General features: G+C 39.4%; 1 protein-coding gene across 1 annotated transcript in view; it reads left to right on the forward strand.

The window, feature by feature from the left end:
• The window catches only part of MRC1 (mannose receptor C-type 1), a 110814-nt gene that overhangs the window by 61860 nt on the left and 29208 nt on the right, over positions 1–19746 (forward strand). Inside the window, exons 13-23 of the mRNA XM_002717356.6 lie at positions 2355–2482; positions 3004–3091; positions 4288–4432; positions 6332–6373; positions 7523–7686; positions 8993–9060; positions 10615–10715; positions 11409–11551; positions 11955–12069; positions 15922–16088; positions 18115–18217. Of these exons, the coding sequence (XP_002717402.1) occupies positions 2355–2482; positions 3004–3091; positions 4288–4432; positions 6332–6373; positions 7523–7686; positions 8993–9060; positions 10615–10715; positions 11409–11551; positions 11955–12069; positions 15922–16088; positions 18115–18217 (1264 nt within the window). The remainder of the gene's footprint in view (positions 1–2354; positions 2483–3003; positions 3092–4287; positions 4433–6331; positions 6374–7522; positions 7687–8992; positions 9061–10614; positions 10716–11408; positions 11552–11954; positions 12070–15921; positions 16089–18114; positions 18218–19746) is intronic.

The following is a 19746-nucleotide window of genomic DNA, read 5'->3' on the forward strand; positions in this document are numbered from 1 at the left end:
ACAATTGACACTCTGATTTATGAAGTCAGTAATCACCCGAGGCTCTTGTCATGAGCTGCCAAGGTTATGGAAGCCTCTTGAGTTCACAAACTCCGATCTTATTTAGACAAGGACATAATCAAAGTGGAAGTTCTCTACTCCCTTCAGAGAAAGGTACCTCCTTCTTTGATGGCCTGTTCTTTCCACTGGGATCACACTCACAGAGATCTTTCATTTAGGTCATTTTCATTGCCACGGTGTCTTGGCTTTCCATGCCCGAGAAACTCTCATGGGCTCTTCAGCCAGATCTGAATGCCTTAAGTGCTGATTCTGAGGCCAGAGTGCTGTTTAGGACATCTGCCATTCTATGAGTCTGCTGTGTATCCCACTTTCCATGTTGGATTGTTCTCTCCTTTGTAATTCTACCAGTTAGTATTAGCAGACACTAGTCTTGTTTATGTGGTCCCTTTGACCCTTAGTCCTATCATTATGAACAATTATGAACTTGAACTGATCACTTTGACTAGTGAGATGGCACTGGTACATGCCACCTTGATGGGATTGAATTGGAATCCCCTGGCACGTTTCTAGCTCTACTGTTAGGGGTAAGTTTGAGTGAGCATGTGCTGAACTGTACATCTCCTCCCTCTCTTATTCTCACTCTTATATTTAACAGGGATCACTTTTCAGTTAAATTTAAACATCTAAGAATAATTGTGTGATAAAGAGTTCAACCAATGGTATTAAGTAGAACAAAAAAATACTAAAAGGAATAAAATAGTAAGTTGTTCCTCAACAGTCAGGGCAAGGGCTGATCAAGTCATTGTTTCTCATAGTGCCCATTTCACTTTTACAGGTTTCCTTTTATGTGCTCAGTTAGTTGTCCCAGATCAGAGAGACCATATGAAATTTGTCCCTTTGGGACTGGCTTATTTCACTCAGCATGATATTTTCCAGATTCCTCCATTTTGTTGCAAATGACCAGCTTTCTTTTTTTTTTTTTTTACTGCTGTATAGTATTCTATAGAGTACATATCCCATAATTTCTTTATCCAGTCTTCTGTTGATGGGCATTTAGGTTGATTCCAGGTCTTAGCTATTGTGAATTGAGCTGCAATAAACATTGAGGTGCAGACAGCTCTTTTATTTGCCAATTTAATTTCCTTTGAGTAAATTCCAAGGAGTGGGATGGCTATATTCAGGTTTCTAGGAATCTCCAGACTGACTTCCATAGTGGCTTTACCAGTTTGCATTCCCATCAACAGTGGATTACTGTGCATTTTTCCCCACATCCTCACCAGCATCTGCTGTTAGTTGATTTCTGTATGTAAGCCATTCTAACCAGGGAGAGGTGTTTTTATACCTTTAAATGCATCCCAGCCTGTCATTATGGATTGCATTTCACCATCCTATTTGCAGTGCTCTGGACAATATGACATAGTCTTTGTATTTTATAGCCTATTAAATTTCCTTAAGTTAACCCGCCTCTGCCAGAGTGTTTATTTTTACATGTGCTCCATTAGTTGATAAGATGTACAATCACAAGGAAAAGAGACAAGGCAGATTTGAAAGATACTACTAACTGGTGTTGAAGGATTGCCAGGTTATTCATTGTTCATGATAAATAGGATAACAAACTATGGCACGATTTTAGGCAGGCTATTTTCTTATTGTTTACTTTCTACGCTTTTATATCTCAGTAGCACTATTCAAGCTTGACTAGATTAATCCTTCCTTTCACAATGAGCTGTGTACCTAACCCATATGCCTAAATGTAAGATTTTAATGTGTTTTTCCTGTTCTATAAAATAGTTTTGTTTTCTGAGGTTTTCCAAGGTTTGTGACCCAAATAATCACTCATAAATTGATTTTAAATTAAGAAAAGACTATGGTTTTGGCCATTACAATACCTTGCTTTCCTTTTTTATTTTTTTTTAAAGATTTTTTATTTATTTATTTGAGAGGTAGAGTTACAGACAGTGAGAGAGAGAGAGATAGAGAGAAAGGTCTTCCTTCCGTTGGTTCACTCACTAGATAGCCGCAATGGCCAGAGCTGCACCTATCAGAAGCCAGGAGCCAGGTGCTTCTTCCGGGTCTCCCATGCGGGTGGGTGCAGGGGCCCAAGCACTTGGGCCATTCTCCACTGTTTTCCCAGGCCATAGCAGGGAGCCGGATTGGAAGAGGGCAGCCCAGACTAGAACCGGCGCCCATATGGGATGCTGGCACCACAGGCAGAGGATTAACCTATTGCACCGTGGAGTTGGCCCCAATACCTTGCTTTTCTATAAAGGAAATCTCATCAAAAGTAAATAATTATTTCTTTTGATTTGAATCTATGAAGTGTAAAATAGTTTCTGAAACCATATCACCTTTAGCTGTTTGCCAAGGGAAAACATGAGAAGAAAACATGGTTTGAATCTCGAGATTTCTGTCGAGCTGTGGGTGGAGAGTTGGCTAGTATCAATAATAAAGAGGAACAACAGATAATATGGCGATTAATAACGTAAGTATCTTTTCTCTATCCCATTCATTTCTCTTACCTATTTGATGCTAATGATGGTGAGGAAATTCTTATATTTATGAAATTGTTGGCTCAAGATGTTATTTTGAACACCTTTATTATATCCTAAATCCATGACCCTTTCTGGGTCTATTTTCACTTCCAAATCCTTTCATTTTATAGGAAGAAATCCTGGGTGGCCGGTTAGCTCAGTTGGTTAGAGCATGGTGCTAATAATAGGAAGAAATCCTGAGATGAATTTCTATATAAGTGTATAAGATACTCAATATATATTTGCTAAGTGAATGCGTGTCTTTCAATATTTCAAAATTATTTATTCAAAAACAATGGCCTGTTTTCATGATATTTATGAGTTGTAACAAAATGTACATCTATTGCACTTGTGTGTAACTAACGTATATTTTAGAGGTAACTTTCATAATTTCATATCTGGTTAGTCCTTTTAGCTTACTGAACTTGTTCCATGCAATAGCATTGCTTTGTTTGTGTCCTGGGTGTTGCAGGGCTGGCGGGAGCTACCATGAACTGTTTTGGTTGGGGCTGACATATGGAAGTCCTTCGGAGGGCTTTACTTGGAGCGACGGCTCTCCTGTGAGTAATTCCATTCGGTACAGCATTTTCTTCCTTTCTAGTGTGTTTAATTTTGTGTTCTTTTGTTTTAGTTAGATAAGATAGATATTATGAAAGCTAGAGGTACTTTTCTGTATCAAATAAGCATTATTTCAGGATCATTATCCTGCCCAGCCTTGGTTTAGTTCCCCTGGTCATCAAGGCTTATACATCGTTGACTGGATGAAAAAAAAAAAAAAACTGAAATGAAAAGTCATTCGACTGGTTTACACAAAATAATATCTCCATTCTACCATGCATAATTGGTGGGCAAGAGGTTAAACTTCTTAAAAACTCAATGTTTTGTGGCCTCTTTTTCAGATCAATGGAACTGAAACAAATTTTGATGTTCCCAGTAATAACCATTAGATTTTGCCAGCTTTCTCCATTCTCAGGATAGAAGTGAGCAGTTATGGTACTTGCTGGTAGTATCGAGCAGCTCTAGTCAACACAGGAAATGATTTTGTGTAATTTCAGTTCCACCTCCTCTTATATTTACCAGCATCTTTTCCAGGGGCTTGAGTGAGATGGCTTATTTGATGGCTACATTGCTACATTGTTATTTGGATTTTATATGTGTATTTCTGGAAAACAGATCATAATGCTTAGTTTAAAAACCCATGGACTGTGTTTCCACATTAAAAACTCCATGGAGAATCCAAATCCAGGGCCCCCATTTGTTTCCACTGTTCCATTTTGGTAAAATTTGATGTACTTATTGGCAACATTTTATAGGCCTTTTCCTTTTGTAAGGAGAATTAATAGAGTATCTTTATCCTGCCCATCTAATAAAGAGAAATTTCCATCAACACACTGAAATACTATCCCTTAAGAATGAGTTGTAAATTTAGGAATTCCCAATACTGAGAAAGGGAGCTTTTTTGCCAAAGTTTCCTATATAAAAATCCCATTTTTGTGGCCCTTGGAACCCTTCTATTTAATAACAGTAAAATAATAATCAATGTGCAATCCTGTGAACTTCAAAAGTTTCCATGTTAAAAAAACCTATTTCTTTTCTACCTGTGTTAGTAAACTCTGCTTTCAAAGCAAAGCTATTGTGGCAAAAAGTAAATGGATTTATAAAATGCAAGCTTGTCTCTCTTTTTCTGTTTGTAGAGCTAATTGGCATTGGGCAGCCATAAACAGCTAATGGTTGTAATGTAATATTCCTAATGTAGGTTTCATATGAAAACTGGGCTTATGGAGAACCAAATAATTATCAAAATGTTGAATTTTGTGGTGAGCTAAAAGCTGACCCTGGTATGTCCTGGAATGATATCAACTGTGAACACCTTAACAACTGGATTTGCCAGATCCAAAAAGGTATGATCACCTACACTCTGCTTTCCTTCAGAGTGGAGAAATAACCTCTTGACATCCCAATATCTTCCCTTTATTAGCACAACCAAACAAACAACATAACAAAATAAAGGAACTGTCAGGGGCCATCATTTCACAGGATAAGAATGAAGTCGCTGAGCAGATAAATGTTCCAAAGGAACAGAAGATCAAAAGGCCACCCGGGAATCCTGGACAAGAGTCACGTCCTCCAAATAGTTCCCACGAACTTGCTCTGATTCTGGCCCATGTTCTGCAGTGGCAGGAGTGAGTGGGTGTCCTACACTTTAAGCAGAGTAATGAAAATGCAAATTTTTTTTTTTGGAATTTTCACTTTCTGATCATCCACATTAGTCATCAAATAGGTGAAAGTTTCCCCAAGTATGGGTGTTTAAAGTGTTGATTAATCAAGGGCATGTTCAGCAGAATGAACAAGTACCATTTGGAGACCCCGATGCTGTTAGACTCATCATGTTATTGAAGGTCAAATGACATGCATTGCTACTATTTATTGTCTATGACTCAGAAAGTTTCACGGTCCAACTCAGGCTTTGAGGTAAGAGAATCCAGGTTATTACGTTAAGATAAATCAAGTAACAAACCGAATCTTGAATCAAAACACACGTCGCCCCATTGTAAGCAGATAAATGGAGCCATATTGCCCTCTGCTGTTGGGGAATCTTGGCAACTATTTCAACTCTACTGTTAGGGACACCATACTGCTCCCCTGCTGCCTGGCTGCTCATTTTCCTTACTCCTTCTGCTTAGAATAGTGCTCTCCAAGTTTCCAGAACACAGGAATCTGTGGTAGCAAGATTTTTTTTTAAGTCTAGTAACCAAACATGAGTGTTATTCATTTTGTATTATTAGTCTCTCCACTCTTACAGAAGTTAAATAAGTTAACTCAAAAGCCAGGTAACCTGAGTCCTCGTCTCAGATTCCAGCCAAATCCAAATATTACCTACTTGGAAAGAAGAATATTTTGGTTAGATTTTAATAAACATACTTTTAATTAAAATAAGATTATTTGAAGAAAATAAATCCTTTAACATTTTAAAACATTTTATTTTGTTGAGAGTCACACACACACACACACACACACACAGAATGAGAGAGGATGAGTAAGCTTTTGTTCACTAGTTCACTCCCTCAAATGGCTGGGACTGGGCCAGACTGACATCAGGAGCTGGGAACTCAATCCATGTTTCCCACACTGGTAGTAGTCATCCTACTACTTGAGCCATCTCCGCTGCCACTCAGGGTCTGAACCAGCAGGAGTCTGGAATCAGGAGCAGAGTTGGGCATTGAACCTAGGTACTCTAATATGGGATGCAGGTGTCTTAACCAGCGTTGTAACCCTCAGGCCAAATGCCCACTCTTCATATTTTGTAAATAGTATACATCAAACAGTTTCAAATATGACATTATAAGTGATTTCAAAGGTGTCTAACCAGAAAAGTAACTTCTCTTGAGCACCTTCTAAATACCAATAACTCACATATTTTACCCTACCTATTTGGTAGTTGACAAAATTGAAGCTAAGCCATTTAAACCCTGCTTGAGATTTGAATCTACGCTTCCTGATTCTAAAATTCATGTTTGTTTATTCCCCCCTTCATGTGACATTTCTTGTGCCTGAAAATCATCTTCCATCTCTGGTGGCCATCGTTGTACCTCATTTGTTTAACTGTAAATTCCTAATTTTCTTTTCCCTCATTCTCTACTCCAGAACAGTATGAATGGATTGGAGAGTGGAAGAAAGGGATAAAGAGAAAGAACAATTAAGTTGTTAGCAATACTGGCCCGTGAAAACAGTGACAATAGAAAGACCTAAGATAGCAGAATTTCAAGCACATGTTTACCTAATTTCCTCTTGTTTTACAGGACAAACACTAAAACCTGAGCCAACACCAGCCCCTCAAGACAGTAGGTGTCTCCTCATTTTCTGATATCTGCTTTGGAATTCTGTTTTATTTTGTTTTCCCTTCTCAAAAATGGCTTATTCTGAATATCTCTGAGACTCCCATGAAATGTTAGATCTTCTCCGCAGGGAGAATCTCATACGCTCATAGTACAGTTTCTCAAGGGATCATGAATTAAACTTAAGGGCCCAAGTTTCTTCTTTTATAGCCCATGGTCAATGGCATATGGTTGCCATAACAAACTCAGTGACTTGAAGCAACATGCGTTTATTCTTTTGCAGTTATGGAAGTCAGAAGTCTGAAATCAGTTTCACTGGACCCAAATCTGGAGGGCAACAGGACCATGTTCCCCTAGAGGCTCTGGGAGAGAATGCATTGCCTTGCTTTCATCAGTGTCTAGAGCTACATTCCTTGCATTTTGTGCTTCATATCCCCTGCCTCCATCCTCAAAACTAGCAATGGAGCATATTGCTTCACATTGCTTCTTTTTACACAGTTAAGAATCCCTCTACCCATTCTATAAGTACATGTATTACTACACACTTAGATAACTTTGTTCTCTCCAAATCCTTAATTGCACTCACAAGTCTCCTTTTCATTATAAGGTGACATTCATGGATACCACAGATTAGGACCTGGCTGTGTTTAGGGAGCCCTGTTCAGTCTCCTCCAGCACAGAACCTTAGAATCCTATGGTTTGGAAGAGGGCTTAGGAACCTACGTGGTGTGTGAATTGCTCCAAGCCTGCACTGAAGGACCCATGTCCATCTGTTGAATGTTCCTTCTTACATTGGGAAATCTGATTTCTTATAATGCCCTCTTAGAGCTAGAACATCCTGGGTGCATGTGTCTAAGTCCTTCCAGCTGTGCTTTCCTACTGATGAATGTAGCACTGGGAGTTTTTTAACCCAATGAAGACTCATGGAACTTAGTTAGGAAGGTAATGCGGCTACTTTGACATGGTGGGTGGAAAGTGAGTGTGTGGCCTCACACAATTCAGTCTGTATTTGACATAGACATTCTGTCTTCTGGGCTCTCGGGGTGGCAGGTATCTCTGCTACAGCTGATTAGTACTTTTCACTTTTGTGTACCATACATACTACATTCCTAAATTTGTCTAAGTAAAATTTGTCCCCTTTCTCTTAATTTTCAGATCCACCAGTCACTGAAGATGGCTGGGTCATTTACAAAGATTATCAGTATTATTTTAGCAAAGAGAAGGAAACCATGGACAATGCACGAGCATTTTGCAAGAGGAATTTTGGTGATCTTGTTTCTATTAAAAGTGAAAGTGAAAAGAAGTTTCTTTGGAAATATGTAAGAATATGATTGGTTTTTAAGAATGGAATAATGACGTGCTAAAAAAAGTGTCTGCAACTGATATCTCATGATACAATTTCAAAATGAGTGCTGAATTTGAACCTCCTGAGGTCAGGATAGTAATGTGAATGCTGGGAGAGGGAGGTCACGGCAGAACGTAGGCTTTGTTGTTTGAATATTCAGTGCAGAACTGAAAAACCCCAAACAGATTTTAGTCTACACTTTCTGAGGAGCCATGCTTAAGGGCTTGCAGAACACTAATTTTATTTTCGAAGGTTGTCATTCTTAACAGGTTGTTAGAAATCAGTCCTGAGCCTTTTCTGTGTCATATGGCTTGGTTTTCATTTAAAAATCTTAGTTGGGCCAAATTGTTCACTAGCCGATAGTACAGCTTGATTACTCATATAAGCCTTTCATGGTTGTACTCAAATGATCAACTATCACTGTAGGTATAGAGTATTTTTTCTGAGTTTGTGGCTAAATGTATTTCTGATTGAAAATCGTCATGGTATCCTCATTGTTTACTGGAGAGGAGGTAAGAGGGAAAGCAGCCAGAAGAAATGGATCAGTGCTGAAAGAATGAGCATCTGTTTGATTACAAAGGTACCAGAATGTCGACTTACCAACATCTTTGTGGATATTCTTTGCTCTTAAATTCTCAGGGTATTTTCTAGTATTGCACAAATATATGTGTTTATTATATTTTAGTATATATATTTATACATATTCGTGAAGACACCTCAAAAAGTTCAGGGAAAATGGAATTAGAAGATAATTTTACTTTGGTGAAACACAATTTTGAAATCCTTCCTAATCTCATATCCATTTTCCACACACTTTTTGAAACCCTTTCATTTGCATAAATTTCAAAATTTTTTTACATTAAATTGTATTTTTTACATTATATTGTATTTTTTACATTACATTGTATTTTTTAATTCCATTTTCACAATTTTTTGAAGTACACTTGTGTGTGTGTATATGAAGTCTTTCCTTTGATGTGTAATCCCAATTGGCTACCTTTGTTTTCAATAACATCTTCAGCAACCTAACTACTATAGATATTTGGAAGCACAGAGAACGACTTAAGGTATCTGCTTTATAAATGCAGGTTGTTAAATTATGTGCATATTTTCCTTTTATTTCCATAAAAGTATCACTTAGAATATATAACAACATTTCTACACGTATTTCTTTTTATAAATGTTCCAAATAAATTACCTAGTTAATATGCAGGTGTTATTTAAGAACTTGCTTACTATATGATTATAAATTAAATTACATGTAAATTTCCACATTTTAGGTAAACAGGAATGACGCACAGACAGCATATTTTATTGGTTTATTGGTCAGCTTGGATAAAAAGTTTGCGTAAGTAAATCAAGCTATGACAATTTTGCTTAGGATAGTGATCTTGTAAATGCCTATGAGTTATTTTGTTTTACTAAATGCATTTTAAAAATTTTTACAGTGTTCTCAAAGAATTTAAAAGTAATACTATCATGGCCGGCGCCATGGCTCACTAGGCTAATCCTCCGCCTAGCGGCGCCGGCACACCGGGTTCTAGTCCCGGTTGGGGCGCCGGATTCTGTCCCGGTTGCCCCTCTTCCAGGCCAGCCCTCTGCTGTGGCCAGGGAGTGCAGTGGAGGATGGCCCAGGTGCTTGGGCCCTGCACCCCATGGGAGACCAGGAAAAGCACCTGGCTCCTGGCTCCTGCCATCGGATCAGCGCGGTGCGCCGGCCGCAGCGTGCTGGCCACGGTGGCCGTTGGAGGGTGAACCAACGGCAAAGGAAGACCTTTCTCTCTGTCTCTCTCTCTCACTGTCCACTCTGCCTGTCAAAAAAAAAAAAAAAAAAAGTAATACTATCAATATTTTGATATTATGATTCTCAACTCAAAATTGGATTTAATCTTTCAAATCATTACCTGTTTTTGCTTTATAATATCATAAAGTCATCAGTAGGTCATCTACTCAGAAGACAGTTATAAATACTGAATTTATTTTGAAAATGAGTTCCCATCTGTATTAATGTTGATGCCCAGAACCCAAAACCCTTTACTGGGGCACCCCACCACTGTTGAGCAGCACTGCTGTGAAGTACTCGTTCATCTGTATGAAGTACTTTGCTTTCAGTAAAAGGCTTGTTCTATTTTTCATTTGCTACAGGGACCAAGGAAAGCTGTGTGGGAGGGAGGAAACTGGTACCTTCTGGGGATTTCTTTCCTTGTGCATTGATCCACATATTCTCCTGGGTTTGAAGAGCAAGTGTGGCCTTTTGGCTCATGTGCAGATGTCTTAGCCTCATAAGCTCCATCTTTGAACAATGGAGACCTCAACTCAAGCTTGTTATTTTTAAAGAACAGAAATGATTGCTATTCCTTTAAGTAATATGTTTTACCATCTCTAAAACAAGAGAGTCGAATTTGATGATCCCTTGGTCTCCTTCCAGCTCTCAGTCTCTGAATTTCTATAATTTACAAAAATAGGCATGGCCCAGCCAGCTTACTAGAAACCAGAGTAAACATCAGAATCAGAGAATGGCCTAATGAGAAATTCTATATCCTTTGCCTCTCCATGGGTGTTTTTGTTTTGTGGAAATCATGTCCAAGGAATGCTATGAGAAGATTTTTGCTTCTGGCCCAGAGCCAGAGTAATTGGGATCTTCATTTTTCATCCACTTTGTCTAAAGGTGGTTTGTTCCAGGAGAGAAAAGAAAGCAGATTAGCCAGGTCATCAAATTGCTGTAGAGGGCCCTAGTAGGCACCACTCTTGGGGCTTTCCTGCCAATCTCTAGATCTCCCCAATCTGGTCACTTAGCATCCTGTGCTTCTTCCCTCTTGATTGACTAGCCTTTCCCAACACTAGGCTGCAGCCAGTTATTCTAATCATCAAATTGTTACAAAATGCTTGAATTTTCTTTCAGTTGGATGGATGGAAGCAAAGTAGATTATGTGTCCTGGGCCACAGGTGAACCCAATTTTGCAAATGAGGATGAAAACTGTGTAACTATGTATGCAAATTCAGGTAAACAATACACAAATCTTCTGGAATCTGCTTTGTGGTGTGATGTGTCATTTTCTACATCCTTAGGATGCAAGTAGCAAGTTGTATGCTTAGGTCAGGCAAGAAAAGGAGAGAGAATAAGGGGGAACTGATATTTGCAGCACAAATGTTGAATTTGTAAGAATGGTTGCTTAACATCTACACTAATAAATGACATAGGCGGTCCTCTCATTTCCTCCCGAATGATGAAACATATTTTCAGGTTCTGACTTGAGGAGGATATCCAGAATTTGTTTATCTATCACTGTCCTCTCTCTCTGTAGCTTCTGTTATTCTGTAAAATAGGCATAATGACAGAATTTTCTGTCATTAAGAAATTGAATAGGATATTCTAAAACACAAAGTATGTTTGGTATATATAAAGCTTAGAAATTATTAGATTATTAATTTAGCTATCATAAATTATCTAGCTAATACATCTTCAATACCAGGTAAAGGCTTGGTTCACAGGACTCTCTATATAAAGTTGAACTGTGACTAGTTTAAGAGAAAAAGCAAAAAGATTTTCCATGAATTCTTCTAGTCATTTGTGTAAAAATAGTCTGATTACATTTGAATTCACTTTTGGGAATCTTCATAAAATTTTTTTAAGAAGAGTAAATATTTTTAAACATAAATATGTATATCTAATATAATTATTTTGCTCTTTGCCAGGGTTTTGGAATGACATTAACTGTGGGTATCCAAATGCCTTCATTTGCCAGCGACATAACAGCAGCATCAATGCCACAGTTATGCCTACTGTGCCTCCAGGCCCACGTGGTTGTAAGGAAGGTTGGAATTTTTACAATAACAAGGTACTAGAAAAATTAGGTACAGTCTTGGCATAGACCGATCTGGAGAGTGGGAATGTGACTCTGTCCATCCAATGTGAGCCTTTCCCTACTTCATCACTTTAGGAAACTTTTGGCACCAATGAGTGAAGATTCCCATGATACAGCCTCAATGGAAATTGAGAGCATAATTGAGATATTATCCAGTAGATGTACCCTTTATCTCAAGGGAGACTACAAATTTGTAGAAAGATTGTGGGTCACTAAACTAACTTAATTTTTAAAATAAATTTTATTTGGTTGTGAGAAAATTTATCTTTAGTTGTACTCCTCATTTTGATTGATTTGGATTTGATTTATTTAGTGCAAACATTATTGTCTGTAGATAATTGCTATTGTTTTTGTTTGTTTTTACCTTCTCTTCCAGTGTTTCAAGATCTTTGGATTTGTTGAAGAAGAAAAAAAAAATTGGCAAGATGCACGAAAAGCTTGCATAGGGTTTGGCGGAAATTTGGTTTCCATACACAATGAAAAGGAACAAGGTATGTGGGCCATTTTATAACTGATGATGTAGTTCAATAGGTCACTTGTCCCCTGAAATGATCAGATATTGCTGAAGCTAAGTGGATTTTGTCATTGTTTTTCAGGGTAAAACTAGCAAGGGGAAAAAAGTAAACACTTCCTAAGAAGGACTTTATTCAGTTGTAGGCACCATGTTGGCATTTTAAAGTCCCTTTCTGTTGTCACAACTCCTCTGTGAAGGGGGAAATGGTGTCAAGAGAGCACCGAATTCAAGGCGCTTGGGAAGTAAGCATTGGAGTTGAGATGAAAACTTAGCTCTGTCCAGCTTAAATCTCATTTTCTTTCCACCAAATCAAGAGCCGAAGAAGAGTAGCTCCAAGCATAAAATGGAAAATCAGTGATTTCCTATTGACTGCTCTTTTCATCACTTAATCATATAAGTTGTAATGAAATAAAGCTGGTATTGCAAAGATGTGCTGAACACAATGAGAAAATGTTTTTGATAACAATGGAAGGATAAGCCAGAGTACAAAGAAGAATACTGAAGGAGAATAGACTGACTGTAAAATTCATTGTATTTTTCTCAAAAGAGAGGCACTTACCACTTTGCACAGACTTTTCAGCATTGCCTGTGCAGTAATGGGTATTAGGTTAATCTCTGATTTGCACTTTAAGGGGGATGTTGCCCAACTGCAGGAAGTTCTGGTTAAACTGAGGAAGTGTCTAGAAACCACCCTCCTGCTAGCCAGGAAGAGTTGAAAAGACCCTCGGATTGTGCAGCTAAGAAAAGAGGATGTGGACTTTCAAGGATCATTCTTGAAAGGAATGGATCCCGAAGGAAGGCCTAGAACTAGCAGTTCTAGTAACAGTTGCAAGGAAAGAGATTTAGGTTCAAAACCAAGAGGCCATTCTAACAGCTGGAAATGGTCCATTGGGTTGCTTCATGAGGGAGATCAGGTTTCTGAAAGCTGTGAAAACACTGCAGCTGGAAGTTCTCAACTAGATGCTACAGAGTCACACACGGTGGCTGGTGTGCAGTGTGGAAGATGCCCACACATACCCTTTATGAGAATGTTGTAGGAGAGAGGTGGACTGGATGTTCTGTAAATTTCCTTTTGGCTCTGAAAGTCTTATATTTCCCAAATAGTTTACTAATAAAAGTGTTGTGTCTCAAAACCTATAAAAAAAGAAGAAAGATACCAGAAACCTGCACGCTGCTTTCCCAGATGTTTATTTTAGTCTACAAAGGCAGCCGCGTGCTCTGTTAGAACACAGTGTACGATAAATCAACCCTGCTTTTGCTGAGAACGTCTGACAAGTTCAGCAGCTTGCCAGAGACTGAAAGAAAGGGTCAACCCATGGCACACAGTATAAGGACATAACACTCACATTTCTCTAACTGGCCTTCAACACTTCGGGCTTAGCTACTCAGCACAGAAACACAATAATTGATTTCCTCTCTTAACCACAAAGTGCTGATTCCTGGCACGATGGAATTATAACCTAGGTAATAGAGAAGTGCAGAAGGAAACAATTTTCAGATAAAATAACATTATTCCTGGCAAAGCAGGCATACGTTGTTGCATTCTTATTGTGGTTGTTGGCAGAAAAAAAAGTCAGAGCTGAATATTGGCGGGTACAGCTTTTCCACATTTCATTTCAACTTGGGGATAAGGCAAAAGTTATGATCTTATTTAAGAAATAAAACCCAAATAAATATCTACCCATTCTCTTCTCTCTGAAGAATGTTAGAAGAAAGATTTATTATTATTTCACCTTGAGTTCCTTGAGAAAATGGTAAATCTCTGACCTAGGTGGTTGCTGCCTCTACTACTCTACAGAAAGAGAAAGCATATAGCAGTGACCTTCCATGGAGTAGTGTGTTCATGAATAAACAGATAGTTGTGTATCAAGAGAGACCTTCTATCTAGGATCTCAGTCCCCAAATGGCTGCAAGAGCCAGGTCTGGTCCAGGCTCAAGCCAGGAACTGGAATCTCCATCTTGGACTCCCATGTGTGTGGTAGGGATTCAAGTACTTGAGCCATCTTCCACTGCTTTCCGAGGTGCATTTGCAGGGAGCTGGTTCAGAAGCAGAGCACCTGGGACTTGCACTAGCGCTCCAGTATGGGATGCGGGCATCATAGGCAGCTGCTTAGCTCACTGCAGCACAGCACCAGCCCGTAATTTGCATTATGTATTAGTGACCCTCAGTGCTTCCTCATCCTATTTGCTATTTACACTCAGAAGACTTATTTAAGCATGAACATTTGCAAATTGTTGTTTGGAGTAGATGCTCATCTTCCTGGGAGGCAATGACACTTTCAGTGGCCAAAGTAGGCAGCTGCTAGGGAATGCATGGGGATGGGCTAAACTAGAGAAAGAGAATAAAGGTAACTTCATTTTGGTGTATTTTTATTTCTTTGAAATCTATGTGATTTTTTTTCATTGTACATGTTTTCATAATCATTTCAAAGACTCTTCGTATGCATGGATTTTATTTTTTGCATCGAAATATACTAAGAATTTCCATGAAATTTAAAAAATTACCCTCATAATTAAACCTCTTACAGCTTTTGGTATTTACCAGTGTTTGTGCCACAGAACTAATAATGAACCAAGAAGCTGTATTCGTTCTATGCTCTTTGAATTTCTGTCAATCTTCCCACCCGGTGGTGTGAGCATGTTAGCATCAGGACGCCTCTTGGCCCAAGCACACCAAGCAGCTGGCCACTGATCCCTAGGAGTTGCCTACATAGGAGGAACCCCAGTTGAATAGCAATCTGAACTACTGATCATTGATAGCACCTCAATTTTTTTTTTTTTACAAATAGGTTAAGAGCCTACTCCCCATTAGTTATAATCATCCGTGTATGGGGACCATCCAGCCCACAGGTTGTATAAAAGGCCTGTGTGATCGTTTGGTTTGGCTCTGGCAAGGTAACCACAGGCAGGACGTGAGATTAGTAAATCTACAGCAGGCTAATTTTTAGGTTGATGGTTTATGTGGCCTACAGTGATGTAATAAATATCCAAATAATTGGTCCTTTGGCAGGAGAAAGTTCCCCACCACTGTAAAAAATCAGAAGCTGCTGATCCATAGGATGACGATTTATGAATTAGAACAATGTGCCTCTTCTTGAAGATGGTAGGCAGCACACCCTAGATTGGGGTGCTAAAAACTGGAGAGTGGGGCATGGACTCAGCTTCAGCCTCTTTCGATCCCCTTGACCTGGTGCCCTTGGACAGGGCAGAACTGTCTGCAGTGGCCTAGATGAAACCTAGACTTTTATTTATTTTCTTAAAATATTTCTTTATTTATTTGAAAGTCAGAGTTACATAGAGAGAGAAGGAGAGACAGAGAGAGAGAGAGAGAGAGAGAGAGAGAGAGAGAGAAAGTCTTCCATCTGCTGGTTCCCTGCCCAGTTGGCTGCAACAGCCAGAGTTGCACCCATCCAAAGCCAGGAGCCAGGAGCTTCTTCCATGTCTCCCATGTGGGTTCAGGGGACCAAGGGCTTGGGCCGTCTTCTACTGCTTTCCCAGGCTATAGCAGAGAGCTGGATGGAAAGTGGAGCAGCCACGACTCAAACCAGCACCCATATGGGATGCCGACACTGCAGGCGGCGGCTTTACCCGTGACGCCACAGCCCCGGCCCCATCCTAGACTTTTATTGTAAGGAATTTTTCAAAGTCCAAAGCTCACCTGAAAGCACAAAGCTAAGGTTAGGACGTTTGTTTTCATGGTATGTGCTTTTAAACACGGATAAAGACATGTGTCACATGCACAGTATTTGGAAATTAATATTTTGAATGTTTTCAACATTTTGAATTGTCACTCCCCAATTTTAAAATTATTTCCTGAACTTTCTTTCAGCATTTCTTATCTATCATATGAAAGACTCCACTTTTAATGCCTGGACTGGGCTGAATGATGTCAATTCTGAGCACACGTTCCTTTGGACAGATGGGCGAGGAGTTCATTATACAAACTGGGGGAAAGGTTTTCCTGGTGGAAGAAGAAGCAGTCTGTCTTATGAAGATGTACGTATCAGTTTCAAGTCACCTCTCTCTATGCTGTTAGCTTGCCTAGAGTCATCATATTATTGACTAATCTTCTGGGAGAAATCTACCAGAATATTTCTTGATCTGGGCTCTCCTTTCAGATTTAATTGTTTCAGACAGAGCCGACCTTAAGGAAACAGGCTTAAATTCCGCCCAAGAATTCTTCCCCATGAAGGGAGTGGCAGTAGTGAGAGGCAGTGGGAAAGCCAGCACCTTTTGGAGGCTAAGTTGTAATCTGGACAAACATTTACCCCCAGAAGTATCAACTTCCTTTGCATCAGCTTCCCCTTATCGCTTGCAGCTGTTGGAGTGCTTGTGGTGTACTTTTGGAAGCTCTCAGTACTTCTAAAGATACCATCAGCATTATCATGACCATTACTGAGCTAACATTTATTTTTAAACTACTTACTATGTGCTAAACACTGTGGAAGTGTATTTGTACATTAACCTAAGAGATAGACAATTGTGTTTTGATTTTACTATTTTTATCTGGCTATTTACTACTTTCACCTGTATATAATTGAACAGTCAACCTATCAAAGTCACACATCATGTTAGGGATTGTGATATGTGTGAAAAATGTCAGATTTTGTTCATACCCTGAAAGAGCTACCTGTTAACTGACTACAAGGCTTACACGAGAGGACGGCAGGAAAATGAAAGTATAATGACAGAATCAGCTATAAAATCCTCCAGCAGTGAGGAGTGAAGAAAGTCACTAGGGAATGGGGCGATCCATTAAGGTGACTCCTATCCATGATGCTTTATGCAAGTCACTGCCTTTGCATGGCATGGTAGAGGAAGAGAATATGAAAAATAATTATAAGCATTTTTATCAAGACACATAAAACCTAATAATTAGAGGAACTTGATAAGAGGATAATAGGGCAATGCTAAGTGAGCCAAGTCTTCAAGAAAAGGTCACAAGGTGTGTTTGGATAGGAGAGAATGATTTTGGATCTAGCAAGAGTTTTATATAGAAAAGAAGTACAAATGAGCTTCAAAGATAGGAAGAATTTAGAGAAATTCATGTGCCTTATGAGAGAGTTTGGACATGGCCAGATTGCAGCAAAAAAAAGAAAAAAAGATTTTGAATAGAAAAATGATCTGACCAAACTGACATTTTTAATGGCAATTAATTTGGTAGCTAGGTATAGAGTAAATACATTTGAGAAATGTGTAAGTTATTTCCTTCAGAGAAATTCCTTGACCCACATTACATAAATGAGGGCTGAAAACTGACTGAAGAGGTTAAAGTAAAAGGGAATGAAGTGGGGTTTGTTCAGAAAAACTAATGCCCAGAGGTGAATTTTTAAAAAACTGTATAATGGAGTGTGACTTTTCTTCATTTATTTATTTGAGAGGCAGAGAAACAGAGATAGAGAGGAAGAGACAGAGAGGGAGAACTTCCCCATCAACTGGTTCACTCCCCCAAATGCCCACAGTAGCCAGGACTGTATCAGGCTAATGCCAGGAGCCAGGAACTCAATCCGGGTCTCTCCCATGTGAATGGCAGGAACTCGGCTGCTTGAGCCACCACTGCTGCCTCCCAGGGTCTGGATATCCAGGATACTGGAGTCAGGGCCTGGAGCTGAGTACTGAACCCAGGCACTCTGATATGGGACATGGGCATCTCAACCACTGGGCATTACACTTACTCCAAGAGGTGAACTTTACGTGTATCTAACAGTTTCATTATTTCACATTTTGTTTTTAGCAGAAAGAAACAGAAATAATTAAAAAAAAAAACACCAAGAAACAAGGATCTGTAATTTCACTATCCAGAGAATACAATATTAATTTAAAAACATTATTCCTAGATTTTTCACATTTGTAAATATATAAAGCTGATTTTTGCAAAAATGGAAACAAAACACAGATAATGTTTTGTTACAATTTTAGCACTTCAGAAATTGAGGGGACTAAATTTTTTGCTTATTAGTGATTGATTTAAATAATTTCTGATTCATGCTTGTTTTCTTTTTCTTTCACCATAAATATACAGGCAGACTGTGTTGTTATTATTGGAGGGAAATCAAGGGATGCAGGGAAATGGATGGATGACACCTGTGACAGTAAGCAAGGCTACATATGCCAGACACCTTCTGGTAAGTTCTACCAAACTGCACCTGCCTGGAAGAGCTAGGTTTTATAATGCACTTTTATAATGGCCACTTCCTTGCACATTAGCAAATCTGTTTGATTCCTGCTTTAGTCCTTGTGAACCTATGACAGACAAAATGAATGGTATTTTCTATACTTTATTCATGAGTATGCGCCATCATGCATTACTAGAAAATTTTGTGCAGACTGATTTTGTTAGAAAATTAGGATATTTGCTTACATGGGTCATTAAAAAAAGATTTATTTATTCATTTGAAAGAGTGATACAGAGAGAGGGAAATGGAGAGAGAGATTCTCCCATCTACTGATTCACCCTGCAAATGGCTGCAACAGCCAGATCTGGGTCAGGGAGAAGTCAGGAGCCAGGGACTGCATTCTGGTCTCCCACATGGGTGGTAGGAACTCAAGTACTTGGGCCATCATCCACTGCCTTCCCTTACACACTTGCAGGAAGCTGGGTGGGAAGCGTGGGGCAGTGAAGACTTGACCCAGTGTGTGACTTGATGCTAGTGTCTCATAACCCAGTGTGCCACAATGCCCATTCCCCGAGCCCTTTTTAAATGTCAGAGTCAGAAAAGCTCAGTTCAACTCAGAAAACCTGAGACACATTGGCACAAAACATCATATACGGCTTGTTTTCTGTTCTATATTCTATGTTTAAAATGTTGCTACTTGATTTGAATTTCTCTTTTCACCTGGAGAACCCTATAGTTAAATGAAAATAAAAGAACGCATGAGGATATTCACTGAGAATCAATATTAGAGTTGTACACATTTTAGTTTCTATTGAAACTAGAATAACAACGTCTAGCTCCACAAAAGAGTGAAGAATGTAAACACAGACTAGAAGTGAGGGTTGGGATTGCAAAGGTTGCTGTCACCTGAGGACAGCTCTTGAGGAGGGGTTTGAGCTAGAAGTAGAAGGTACTTGTTCTTCCAGATCTCATAGATTTTTCTACACTTCCTGGAGAATCAGAGAACTAATTTCAACTTATGATAATGACTGAAAACTGCTTCGGGTTTCTTCAGATAAATTAACAACAGTGCAAAAATTCCAACTTTCTTTCAATCCAAAAGCTTTCCAGATAGTGTCACTTTTCTTTTTATAGAGTTGCTTTTCCATATCTACGGGTTCTGCGTTTGTGGATGTGACTAGTCATAGATCGAAAAGATACAAGCCGGCGCCGCGGCTCACTAGGCTAATCCTCTGCCTTGCGGCGCTGGCACACCGGGTTCTAGTCCCGGTCGGGGTGCCGGATTCTGTCCCGGTTGCCCCTCTTCCAGGCCAGCTCTCTGCTGTGGCCAGGGAGTGCAGTGGAGGATGGCCCAAGTGCTTGGGCCCTGCACCCCATGGGAGACCAGGAGAAGCACCTGGCTCCTGCCATCAGATCAGCGCAGTGCGCTGGCCGCGCCGGATTGGAGGGTGAACCAACGGCAAAGGAAGACCTTTCTCTCTGTCTCTCTCTCTCTCACTGTCCACTCTGCCTGTCAAATATATATATATATATATTTA

Source organism: Oryctolagus cuniculus, chromosome 13, assembly GCF_051225735.1.
Source record: "Oryctolagus cuniculus isolate XC-2025 breed Fujian yellow rabbit chromosome 13, ASM5122573v1, whole genome shotgun sequence".
NCBI classification, from domain to species: Eukaryota; Metazoa; Chordata; class Mammalia; order Lagomorpha; family Leporidae; genus Oryctolagus; species Oryctolagus cuniculus.